The sequence below is a fragment of the Ursus maritimus genome, unplaced genomic scaffold (genome assembly GCF_017311325.1).
Source record: "Ursus maritimus isolate PB19 unplaced genomic scaffold, ASM1731132v1 scaffold_8, whole genome shotgun sequence".
Lineage (NCBI taxonomy): Eukaryota > Metazoa > Chordata > Mammalia > Carnivora > Ursidae > Ursus > Ursus maritimus.
The window spans coordinates 40541846-40554903 of NW_024426996.1; the positions used below are offsets into that span (position 1 = coordinate 40541846).

Consider the following 13058-nt stretch of genomic DNA (forward strand, 5'->3'; position numbering starts at 1 on the left):
GAACTGCAATTTCATTTCCACCACCTTCCCCCCGCCGGACGGCTGGCTGATCTGGTATGTGCCATTGAGCCATGACCATGAAGTGACCAAAGGGAAAGAGCAGATGGGAAGGGAAGTCAGGGTGGTGGGTAAACCACAGAGCGAACAATCCATCCCTGAGCAATCAAGGGAGAAGGACTTCCTTCATCCTTACAGATCTCTCGGCCCACATGCAGCATGGCTGGCTTTCTCTCAAAATTACCAGTCAGTTGGGGGATCACAGAGCACGATCGTTCTTTGGTTAGGGTTAATTATGATCAATGACCGATGTCTCTAGACCTCGAAACTTCCTTTTGCTTCTCTTCCTTTGGCACTCGGCTTACGTGATCACACTGCACCATCCATTCTGTGGTTGGATACCCCCAACCCCCAACAGATCAATAACCCAAGTTTAAGCTGTGGGTTCTTTATTGGCTATTTTCAATATAGCCAAAAATTGTGAAGAGTTCATGGATGTGTTAGAGTCAAACCAGAATTTAGAGAAACACTCTGCCCAAAGCCCAGGCAGGGAAGAAGGAAAAACGGCTGGTTATTTTATTTAGAAAAGGTTTCAGGCGGGCCCTTAAAGGGTCATCAAACCAGCTGAGGTAACCAGGACCTAACTATTTCAAAGTGACAATTACATGGCTTTCCTCATACTTGCAGCAAAGACCCTATAACTAACCCTGGTAATGCAACAAAGTATTTTCCAAGCCTCCAATCAAAGAATCCCCCCCCAAAAAGAATCTCAATTTCCTTCTGGGGCAATTTAAACTATTCTCATTTTGTCCCATTCTTCATTCACACACTACAAATATTTGAACACTGTCATTCCCAAAAACTTCCTCACCTTATCTTCTCCAGCTTAATAAATCCAATTTCTTTAAGTTGCCTTCAAAGGGCCTATTTGCCAAAGCTTTAATCAACTGTGTCCTCCTCCCTCAAACCCACAATGTCCATTCTGTTCTCTGAGGAAGCCAATGAACACCCTTTAAAAATGGCTTAACGCGGAGAAGAAATGCAGAATGAGCTTCCTGCTATATATTTGTTCTCATGAAAATTTACTTTCATTGTGACTGATCCACAACACACAATTCTTTAAAAATCCCCAAATCCTACCATTACTATTACACAGCCATGTTCTGTTGACTTTTGGGGTATAGTTTTGCCCTCACGTGGACCTGACCCTAACAAGAATCTCATTTGTATCTACCATCGTGTCTGTGAAATTGAGTTTCAAATGAAGACAGCCTGTAAACAGTCAATAAATAAGTACAACAGAGACCCATATCATATTCCTCCCCTCAAACGGGCTGCTGCTCCTCTGGTTTTATTTTCCATTTATTTCATAGTACCCCCAGTCCTCCCAGTTACCCATGTCTACGGGAATGCCTGCTCCCCCCTTCCCCTCAATCTCATCCATGCCTGACACATCCAAGACGCCCGTGAATTTGCCAAGTGAATGAAGTCGGCCACCTTTACCTTCCTCATGTCTTCTAAACGTTTTCCCTTCCATCCAGAGCACATAGTCTCACACCCAGGCCCTCACCCCTTCACCCAGAGACCACCTAAAGAGTATGACCGTCCCTCTACCCAGCTCCCCATCAACACATAGCTCAGCCATGAGACGGACCATCCCCAACGAGGCCCCTGAAAAACTCTCCCTTAGATATTTGTACACCCACGTTCACAGCAGCATTATTCAGAACAGCCAAAGGGGGAGGCATAACAAAATATGGTACAAACTGACACATGTGCATATGCAGACACACGTACACATATCCATACATTTCCTTCCTTAAAAAGCAAGGAAACTCTAACATATGTTACAACATGGATGAACCTTGAAGACATTATGCTAAGTGAAACAAGCCAGACACAACGACAAATACTGAATGATTCCACCTATATGAGGTCCCTAGAGTAGTCGAATTCATAAATACAGAAAACAGAATGATGGTTGCCAGGGGCCGGGGGAGGGGTGACAGGGAGTGTTTAATGGGCGCAGAGTTTGTTTTGCAAGATGGAAAGTGTTCTGGAGATGGGTTGCACAACGACGTGAATGTACCTGACACTATGGAACCGTACACCTCAAAATGATTAAGACAGTTAATGTTATGTGTATTTTACTAAAATGTAAACACACACACTCACACACACACACACACACACACACACACACACGTTACGTGCGTGCGCCCGCGCACCTCCCTGAGTCTTGGTTACCCACCGCAAGGGGGTGTCCAAGTTTTCGGAGCAGGTTGGGGACTGGATGCAAAGAATGGTGGAGCGAGCAGCCCTGACTTAGTCAGCACAACCCACAGGGCCACTCCTGGGTCAGGTCCCCCTTAGCCCTGACCTCAAAGCTCTTTTCAGAATCCGGACCAAACTCAACACTAAATACACCCTCCCTGGGATGTTCCTCGAGGCTAATCCAAGAGCCCACCTTTCCAGCCTCTTCCCCTCCAATTTCCGGACCCACCCCAACCATCATAGTACCTGAAAGACTGAACAATCCTCAGATAAGATCTTAAGTCTTGTCCCCTGTTCCCAGAGCTTTCTTCCAACGGAAGCCTCAACTACAGACACTCTATCCCCTAACACACAGAAATTAATGTCAGATATTATCTCCCACATGGACACTTCTACTGATCTCTGATCTCTATCATCTGCCCACCAAGACATAAACTCCTGTCCTTTGAAATCCTGCCTGAGCACTCTGCGCTTCTTTTGACACCAAATTCGCTTTAAATCGGAGGCTGTGCTCTTAGTCCACCCCTCCCCCACCCCTAGCCCACATCTGTCCTCCCAGCAAGCACCGAGGCCTAGGGATTGATAGATTTTCCTTAAGGCCCTTTCTGAAATGTTTACTGAGCATTTACTGTGTTCAAAGTCCTGTACAAGGGCTGGAGAACAGGACATGATAACCATGTATGTGTCTAGCCTGGGGCAATGGCCGAGTTCAGCCTGGTCCCTCACTCCTAGGGAAGGCAGTCACAGAAAAGCCCCTCACTCCTAAGGTGCTTTCAATGCCACTTTACAAGGTAATAGGGTTCCTGGACGCTTACTTATTTTCCTTGAGAAAATGGCCCTTTTACAAAGCTTTCCCCTCCTCAACTCTCATCCAGAAATCTGTATCCACTGAAACGGGCTAAGAATAAGGTGAAACAAAGAACCAGTGAGAACTACACATTGCCACTAGGAGTGGATTTTTTTTAAAAAACTAGACATTAAATGTATACATTTCATCCTACTACTAAAACAAAACAAACACCACTCTGCCTAATCTGGTTTTAATTCATTTCCAATTTTTTTTTCTAAGAGACAAAGCTGAAAGAGGCACATAAAATCAGCCTGATATGGAGTCCCCATGCTGTCCCCACGAGGGACACCATGCTAGGCACGTTATGTGGATGATCTCACTTACTCTTTTGGGGAGCCCATGCCACCACCCCTGGGTCACACATGAAGAACCGAAGCCTCCAGAGAAGCAGCATTTTCTCCCAGAGCTGGCAAAGGGCCAAACTGGATAAAAACCCAGACTGTCCGTTTCAGAGCCCAAGGTCTTAACTCTGATGCCACCTGCCCTGGATAACAAATTAGCCTAAAGTTTGCAAGTGTTGAAAACCTAGCTGTCATAGAAGGATGTTCTGGGAGATACCTAACCAACTGTGTCGAAACCAAAACGTAAGCATGGAGGCTAAGGCAGAAGATGAATGGGAGAATCAGCAGATGTGAATGTTTTCATTGGAGAAATCTTCTGGGTTGTTTTTCTTTCTGGGGGGGCAAAAAAAAAAAAAAAGTCCAAGATCTGTTCAGTCTCGAGTAGTGCTTCCCAACTCAAAAGCTATATGAAATGCGAAACAAAAATTAAAGCTGATTTCACATTAAAAGCCATCATGTTAGTACTTACTGATACCTGCCTGCAAAGATGACAGAAGAGAAACTGTCAAATTCTACATACAGAGCTCACTCACTTATGAGGTGCCTGTCCCATCCCAGACCCTGTGCCAGGCATCTGTACAAGAGTTTCTTTCTGATTTTTAGGACAACCATATTAGAGTGGGCACTATGCCATGTTAGGAATAACAAGAAGTCCTATTTTACAGATAATAATTATGACTGACACGTATTGAGCTTGTAGGAGAAGCGTGCCAGGCAGCACCATTCTAAAAACTCTCTATGTAGAAACACATTTACTGGCACAGAAAGATTAAGGAATCTGCCAAAGTCACACAGCTGAAACTAAGACGAAAAAGTAACTTCAGCAGGGTAAGCGACTTGCTCCCAGGCCCCAAGGGTGTCAGCCATGAAGCTAGCAGACTGATACAAGGCTGTCTTCACTCCTTAGGCCTATGCTCTGTGCACCAGGTACCTGTGTGGTCCCACGGACGCTCACCAGGGCCTAAGGCTAAATGCCTGCATGTGTAAGGGCTGGCCCTGGAGCGGTATCTCCTGGAGTCTCCTAAACAGCACAGGTCCCATCAAGAGGGGCAGAGTTCAGTTCTTCAAAAGAATAGAGAAATTGAGATCCTGACATAAATTCTCCAGATTTTAAGTACTGCCTTGGTGTTTTCCTAAAAAGCATGGGGGGGGGGGCGGGGGACGACAAACATGTTAGCCAGTAACCTCTACCTATTTACAGTCTGAAGTCAAAAGATGAGCTGTCTCAGGGACGCCTGGGTGGCGCAGTCCTTAAGAGTCTGCCTTCGGCTCAGGGCGTGATCCCGGCCTTACGGGATTGAGCCCCACATCAGGCTCCTCCGCTGTGAGCCTGCTTCTTCCTCTCCCACTCCCCCTGCTTGTGTTCCCTTTCTCGATGGCTGTCTCTCTCTGTCACATAAATAAATAAATAAATCTTTAAAAAAAAAAAAAAAAAAAGATGAGCTGTCTCAGGTCCCAAATGCCCCAAATCAGAGATCCTAGGCCAGACTTCCTCAAAGTGCCCTCCTTGCAACAAAGATTTACACCGGCTTTGCCCTAGCTTCACACCTGTATCTTTGCTCACTCCCTGGTAGGCACTCCTCACCCTGGACTTGCAGTCAGGAAGCTACCCATTCGAGTTCCAGAGGCTGCCTATGAAAGGCTGCATATTTAAAATCCCTTCCCATGTCTTTCAATCCCTTATTTTGAAAGTTAACCACACATGAATATGGCAAAATAAAGCACTTCCCTCGGTCCCAGCCTGTCCACCGGCTGTTAAACTAAATCCATTCTGCAGCCTTGACCACGGCCTTTGAGGGGTTCCCATCCTGCAAGGCCAGCTTCAAGAATTCAGCTTGGACACTGTGGCTCATTTCCTGGTGTCCTTTAATCAGCTGGGGGGAGACTTGAGGAAATGAGTCAAATCCTAAGGGCAACTTCTAGCAGCCGTCAACAACGGCAGCAAAATCCATCACCACCACCACCACATCCGTCCCTAAATGCGCTACCAGGGAAGCCCCACTAAACACTTGGCACACTTCTGAGAATTTGTCTTGGGCTAGGAGTGGGAAACTGCCCTTCTCTACCTCACTGTGCCCATTCGGGGTAAATGACCAGTGGTATTAACTCATTCCTCAAAGTCTGCTCTTCCACAAGTATGCCACAAGTATAGAATAATGCTAAGAGCAGTTTTATTTTTTGGAGAAGGGGATGGAAAAAATCTCAACTGACCTCCACCATCATTTTAGAGACAGCTCATCTTCATTTCTGAGGGCCTTTGGAATGGGACAGCGAACACCTACAGTCCTCTTGCCCAGGGTCAGCTGCCTACATACTTCCAGGGAAGCTACATTTAATGACTCCCCTCCCCGGTGAATACCTCCCTTAGAACTGAGAACACGAAGACATCCTAAGACAGGCAATCCTAGGTCTTTTTTACCAAAATTTGGAAGGTAATGACCTTGAGCATCCTGTATTCCCAGAACGTCCGACAATACCCTGGCCTGTAGCATGTGCTTCCTGAATAGTTTCAAATGAATCTCACAACTGAATCTATTAAGGCACGTGAATGGATATACAGTCGGGTATATATGTGGGGCTAATGCCGGGCTTCACCACTGATTATTTTGTAACTGACTAATTCTCAGCCAGTTTCTCCAGCTATAAAATGGTAAGGGATGGTAAGAGTACGACCTCCAGGGCTTGCTGGGAGGACTAGAAACACGGCGTAAAGCCCCCCTTCCCCAGCATGGGCGCGGCCCAGGTTTGAATAAAGAACAACAACTATGTACAACACACGAAGTGAAATTTAAGGCACATCAGAAAATGTGTTGCAATAACACAGCATACATAATTTATCAAGTCGTAAGAAAAAAAAATGTGTGGATGAGTAGGAAAGACCAGAATGGGGATAAATGACTTCTGGGATCCCTTTACAAGACCATCATATTATTCTCAACAGGATAAGAACCAAAATGTCCCGGGCCAGCTGCTGGGTATGACTTTGGCCTCACACCTGCAGGAACAAGGGGAAAGTATGATTCACCATTCCCTGCGGGCTCATCTTGCTGGGCTCAGGAATCGTCAATACCGAGGGCAGTGGGGATGGAGGGTCCTAAAGGGTTGGCACCTCCTTGATTGAATTCCAAGGGAAACTAGGCAAACCTGTGTGGATGGAGGAGAGAGCAGGATAAACCACACCTCCCTGCATTAGCGAGGGGTCGACCAGTAGCATACCAGGAGTGGTCCCTGTAACCAGGAGAGGCAGAAGAATTTCAGGGAGACAAAAAGGAATCAGGAAAAGAATTCAGAAAAACTGTAGTCTACACTCAGAACACTGGAAAAGGAGAATTTGGGACCCAAAGGATCCTTCATGATGCAGATGCCTCACCGTCCTCTTGAGAAAATTGGGATCTCCAGAATTTAAACGACCTGCCAAGGGCACACAGCTAATAAATGCTGGAAAAGGAGAACCAGAAGGGCAGCTCAAGGCTCTGTCACTATACCATACTGCCCCCCAGGAGCCAGACCTTAAAATTCCCTCTGCCAAAAATCTACTGGATGGAGAAGGAATAATTATGAGGAAGAAGGAAGCAACGAATTCATTTAATGTTTAAAAAGGGAGCTATTCTGTGTGGTCTTTCTAGTGCCGTATTCGGTCCGTACACATACCGTAACTGAAATTAAAAATGCCAAGGCACAAAGACGTAAGAACCAAACGTGTCATTTGAAGCTTAAGCGGTCAAATCCGCCACGGAATCCGGGCACACACTAATGACCCCCCCCCCCGCGCGCCCACGGTCCAGATGCAACGCCTCCCTTCCTCCACAGGAAAGCCCTCACAATGCCTTTCAAGCCTGGGAGTGGAGAGGCTGCACCTTGAGACTTTATGGAAAACGGACCAGTGGTCAATTGAGCACCACGATAGTTCCTAGCGACGCTTCGCTTTTAAGCCCTTAAATTCCAGTTCAGACTCACTTTCTGTCCTTGCATCATCGGGGTAGCCTTAAAGGTTTTTAAAAACTGACCTGGGAGAGAGCAGGGTTTCAAGGGTTAGCAGGGCGACCTGCACTCGCTCGCGCACTAGCGACACCCAGAAAAAAAGGGGCAGGGAATCTGACCGAGGGCTTCCAGGAGCCTGCAAATCCTCCTCCTCCACCTTCAGCCCCAAGTTCCCGCGCAGACAGAACCGGATTTTCATTACAGCTTTCAGATCCAAGTAAGATTTGCAGAAAGTTCCACTCCATCTCCCACCCCCGCCCCAGGCGGCCCTTAAGTAGTGTAGCTATCACGTGGGAAAGGGTGCTGCAAATCTCAAAATTCCCAAAGAAAACGGGCACCCGAAATTACTGGTCGCAGACAGCGATTCCAGCGGCTTGCAGAGCCCCGCCAGCCTGTCCGGGCATACTGGCGGAGCCCGGGAGGCGGCCGGGTGGAGGACCTGAGCGTCCCAGCGCACTGTCCCTGCCTCCTCCGGGAGCAGGCGGCAAACGCAGCCACCAGCCGCTCGGAGGCGCGTGGCAGGAAAGCAACGGCACCGCGGCGGAAAGGGGCGAGCCTCTGGCAGGGGATTTACAACAGCAAAAAGTCTGCAACCTAGCGGCTGCTTTCCGCACGCCCTGTCCAAGTTGTCCCCGTAGCCGCCACCTCTAGGTTCGCGGGTCTGGCCCCAGAGCCTCACGCCGCGCGCTCCCCGGGCAAAATGCCTATCCAGGGGGCCCGGGGACGCCGCGAGGAGAGGAGGCAGCGGGTCTGTCCCCAGATCTGAGCCACAAAGAGCGCCCGCGGTTTGGAAAGCGGCAGCCGCGGAGCAAAGAAAAGGCTCTCCAACTTTGCCCTCGGCGCGGCTAAGAACCTGCGGGCTGCTCGTCCAGTGCGCCGGTCACACACGCGCAACTTTTAACAAAAGGAAGCAGCGGCCGCGCCTCGCACGGCGGAGATAACGCGCTGGGTGCGGACCCCGGACCCGCCCGCCTCGGCCCCCGCGTATCCTCCGCACAAAAGCAACCCCGAACTAGCACGCAGCCTGCAGCCGCACCTCACCCACTCCTGAGCCCCCTCGCTGCCCTCCTTCCCGCACGACCCCCAGCTCAGCGCCCTCGCCACCAGCGGCAGGGGCTCCTCGCGCAGGTGAGCGAGGCAGGGCGCAGGAGAGTCCCGGCAACGCCTCGAACCTTCCCGGAGCCTGAAAAGCACGGGCACTGGAGGGCCGTCAGCCACCCCTGCTGACGAACCCCCCCAACGGGTTCGAGCCCTCGGGGGCACAAGCTACACCGGGGCGGGGGGCGCGGCCCGGGTGCCCGGGGCGCTCTCCCACCTGGCTGGACGCGGAACAGGAGGAGCAGGACGCAGAGAAAATCCCAGGCGCCGTGAGCGCCTCTCATCGCGGTGGCTGCGCTGGGATCGGAGCTCCGTTCCACGTTCTGCTCTCGCCCAAGTGCACAGAGCGCGGCAAAGCCGAGCCCCCAGAGCCGCGAGCGCCGAGCAGCGGCCCCTCCTCCCAGTGCCCTCCCCCTGCGCGCCGGCCACGCCCCTTCTCCGAGCCCCTCCTCGCCTCCCCTCCCTCCCTCGCTCCCGGGTCTCGCTCCCTCCCGGTGGCGTCTGGCCTCTGCTCCTTCGACGTGCTAATCCCCGGGGGCTGAGCCGTCGGGGAGGAGGAGGGCGTGCGGGCCCTCGCCGCCTGCTCCTGGCCCCGGAGCCCCTTCATCTCTCTACCTCTCCTCCTCCCTTGTGATGTGGTCGGGGGCCCGAGGCGGTTCCCAGACGAGGGGGGTGCTGCCCGCGCGCTTTGTGAAGCCCGGCACCCAGCGCACATTAGGGCACCGGCCCGCCACCTGGCAGGTGCTCCCCAGACAATAAAGGTCCGCCGCCCGGCCCTCGAGCACGCTCCCGAGGGAAGAGAAGAGACGCCGCGGGGGGCGGAGGTGGTGCGGGAACCAACAGGAATTGGGGCGCGGGGGATTAGGAATTAGGCCCCGACATTCTTTTCCATTCCTGTTAATCGAGGAGGGGGGCAAGCTAGGCACCTGACACCATGGTAAAATGCTGAGCCGGGGCATAGGTAATTATGCTCAGTTTCTCCACCTGCTTTTAACCGTAAGAACACAATTGATTTCTATTGGTCGGCGTGGCCTCCGCCAAAGAAGCCCCTGCCAAGACTTTCCTGGAGAACTCAACTTGGCGGAGTGGGGAAGAGGGCCTTGCGAAGTTTGCTCTGGGAGCCCGAGTTTTTAAACCCATTTGCGCCAGAGTCGCTGTGCTAAGCTCTTTGGAAGCCTTACCCCCTACCTCGCGCCCCCTTCCCCATTGGTTTCTCTGCCTCTGTCCCAGAGGACAGTTACTGGGGGTGGGGGTGCCGGCGGTCCTCTTAACTGCCCTAGCCTGTACCAGGAGCAAAATAATAGTAAAATAATTCTCTTAAACCAGGTTCCACTGCCTGGGAATTGCTTTATCCAAGGTAACAACAGTATTTGTACAGGATTGTATATTATAGTTCTTCCTTCCTCTAATATTATTTCGTGCTCACAACGGCAGCTTTGTGAGGTAGGTAGAGCGGAATGTTTATTATTTGAGTTTTAAAAGTGGCCCAAGATCGCACAGCAAATGGAGGGGAGAGCCAGTCATTTTAAGACTGACTCTGGGTATGATGACCTTTCCCATTGCGTTCTAATAAACCAGGAAACACCTTACGGAGAGCTTCAGAGCGTAAAATAAATAGGAGGTGCCCATCAGAAAAGGTGATGAAAGAATATAGTTACACCTAGACTCTTCTCTAAAATAGCATCCAAAATGTGTAATTACCCAGCTCCCCTGCCCTACTTTATTTAATATTGAAATCTCTCCTGTTTGATATTGATAGGACCTAAGTTAGGTTTTTTTAAAGAAAAGATTGTAAAGCTATTCACTTAAAAATGATCACTTCTGGGGGCACCTGGGTGGCTCAGTCAGTTAAGTGTCTGACCTCGGGTCAGGTCATGATCTCAGGGTCCTGGGATCAAGCCCCTTACTGGGCTCCACTCTCAGTCCTCTCTCCCTCTGCCTCTCCCTGCACTCATGCTCCCTCACCCTCTCTCTCAAATAAATAAGTATATAATCTTTTTTAAAAATTATCATTTCTATGTCAATCAGTATGTATGATTGCTTCTCCCTAAACTCATGTATTCATTCAACAAGCATGTACATGCCTACTTTGAACAAGGGAGAGCTGGGTACTGGGAGTACCATTGTTAATAGACAGAGGTGGACCCTGCCACAATCCTTTATAGTCAAGACTGGGAACCCCCACCCCAATGTCTTAGCAAATGTGTCAAGTCATACAGCTATGGGAAAACTGAAATTCGAAGGTCTCTGTGCTCTGGGCCATCAGACCACATCTTTTTCTTAGGATGACAGAGATAAAAGCTACCACTCAAAGCAATCATAAGTTTCTGGGATCTTGATTTATTTCTAAAATCCATTTTGTAGTAAGAAAAAAAATCACTGAGTTAAAATATCAACATTATGCCTGAGAGAGAAAATTTACAATTTTCTTCTTCAATCAACTGATATTGGAGAGGATAACAAGTCTTCAGAAGAGCGGGTGAAAAGAGACCATATTGCAATTTAATTCTAGGCAGGAAACTTCTATCAGAAAAAAAAAAAAAACAACCAGAATAGGGAATTATACAATGCTAGACTGCCAGTCATGTTTACCATCCAACGAATATCTACTGAGCACCTTGGTAGGCACAAGACCTCCAAAAATCAATAAGACAAAGTCCTTGCCTAAGGCTGGATTCACAGTCTGGGAAGGTAAGCAGATGCCCAAAAAGAAACTCTGATATCTGCTAACAGGGTTTGTGTGAACACGAACACACACCAAGCTGGCCACAGAGGTTGGTAGAATATTGCAGTCCTTCTGTATTGACTGGAAAAAAGTCACTGCCCTAAACGCCGAAGTGCCCCTTCACTCCAGTCCCTTTCTTGAGATACCCCAGAGCTCCTCAGATCCAGTCATTAAAGGTTTAATGCCAGGCCCAGCAAAAAGCCTCCAGCCCCTGTGCCTTTAGGGTTACTAGCTATTTTTAATAACGCCTCACGCCAGCAAAAGAAGGCATATAGAAAGTACTCTAAGTGACCTGCTTTGGGAGTGAACTATACTTTAGAATACGTCCCAGAGAAACACTACAACGATGGGGATGTTTTACATTGTCGGGTAGGGTGTGCGGGGCCAAATCTGGAATCTTTTTTTAGGACAGCCCTGGAGCCTCTTATAAAGTATTCTTTACATAGTTTATTGTTTTCGTAACTGCATGAGTGAGGATTCTTGATTGCCACTTGTACAAACCCAGCTCAAATGGACTCAAACACACAACACAAAGAAACCTAAAATGTAATGGTTCTTAGAACTGGAAGGTCCAGGGAGGCTAGCGTTCAAGACTTTCCTAGATTCAAGAATTCCAAGTCATCAGAACTTGAAGGTGGTGTGGTGTGGTGTGTGTGTGTGTGTGTGTGTGTGTGTGTGTGTGTGTCCCTCCTTCAGCAGCACGCTCCTGTATGATCTCCCTGTCCTCATGTGCGCTCAGACAGCTCTGGGCTCACAGCCTGGCAGTACCAACGTGAGCAGAGCTTTTCTGCCCCCATGAACATCTCCTATGAAAGTACTGACCCGGCTTAAGTCACACGCCCACCTGGGACCAGTCACTGAAGCCAGATGGGGATGATATGATGATGATTGACTGGGTCTGGAGCCAGTTGGGGGTTGATGGTCCATTTCATCCACACCATGAGGTGTACAAATGAGGGAGGATGTGTCCCCAAGGAAAAACTGAGGCACTCTCACAGGAGGAAGGAGGAAGGAAGGAAGGAAGGAAGGAAGGAAGGAAGGAAGGAAGGAAGGAAGGAAGGAAGGAAGGGAGGGAGGGAGGGAGGGAGAGAGGAAGGATACCGCACAAATAGAACAGAAGATGTTCATTATCGGCACACAGTCACAATCTCTCACTTGAAAATTCTGTGTTTCTGACGGTAAAAGTCAAGGTGCCTATTGTAGAAAATTCAGGAAATACCAAAGATTATAAAAAAGCAAAAATCACCCAAAATATATAATTACTGAAGAGTTCATTTGGTATGTTTCTGTTAAGTCCTGTTTCTCTGCTTGCTGTAAAGATTTTTTTTTCCTTTATGTCATTTAAGATTTTACAATATTTGGTAGTTTTCTATCCATCTTTTTTTACTACGTATAATATAAGCATTGTCCCGGATGATTAAAAACTCGTTGGAAGCAGTGTATAATGGCAGTATAATGTTTACTTGCATCATGCACCGTAATTCTGGGTGTTTAATTATTTCTCTATTTTTTCCAGTTGTTGTTCTTTTTTTTTTCCCTTCTCACAAATTACTCGGTGATGAGCATCTTGATGAATAAAGCTTCTCTGCCTCTGAGTATTTAGGAGACATTCCTGGAGGTGGGATTACCACCCAAAGGGTATATTCCTTTTCCAGGTTGCTCCTTCATAGTCCTTGGTTTCTCAGTAACTGTCTGAAAGTCTTTTGTCCATAAAGTGGAAGAAATAAACGTTTGATCCTTATTGGTAGACTCTATTCCAATACTAGCCGCCTCATAGCTTATGAAGGTGAAA

At 48.6% G+C, this 13058-nt stretch overlaps 1 protein-coding gene across 2 annotated transcripts in view; it reads right to left on the reverse strand.

The window, feature by feature from the left end:
- KIT (KIT proto-oncogene, receptor tyrosine kinase) overlaps window positions 1–8870 on the reverse strand; it is an 81189-nt gene extending 72319 nt beyond the window's left edge. For both annotated transcript variants that reach the window (XM_040625310.1, XM_040625309.1), the window contains exon 1: window positions 8759–8870. In XM_040625310.1, coding sequence (XP_040481244.1) covers window positions 8759–8825 — 67 coding nt within the window. In that variant the 5' untranslated portion in view covers window positions 8826–8870. The remainder of the gene's footprint in view (window positions 1–8758) is intronic.
- Window positions 8871–13058: the final 4188 nt, after the last annotated feature.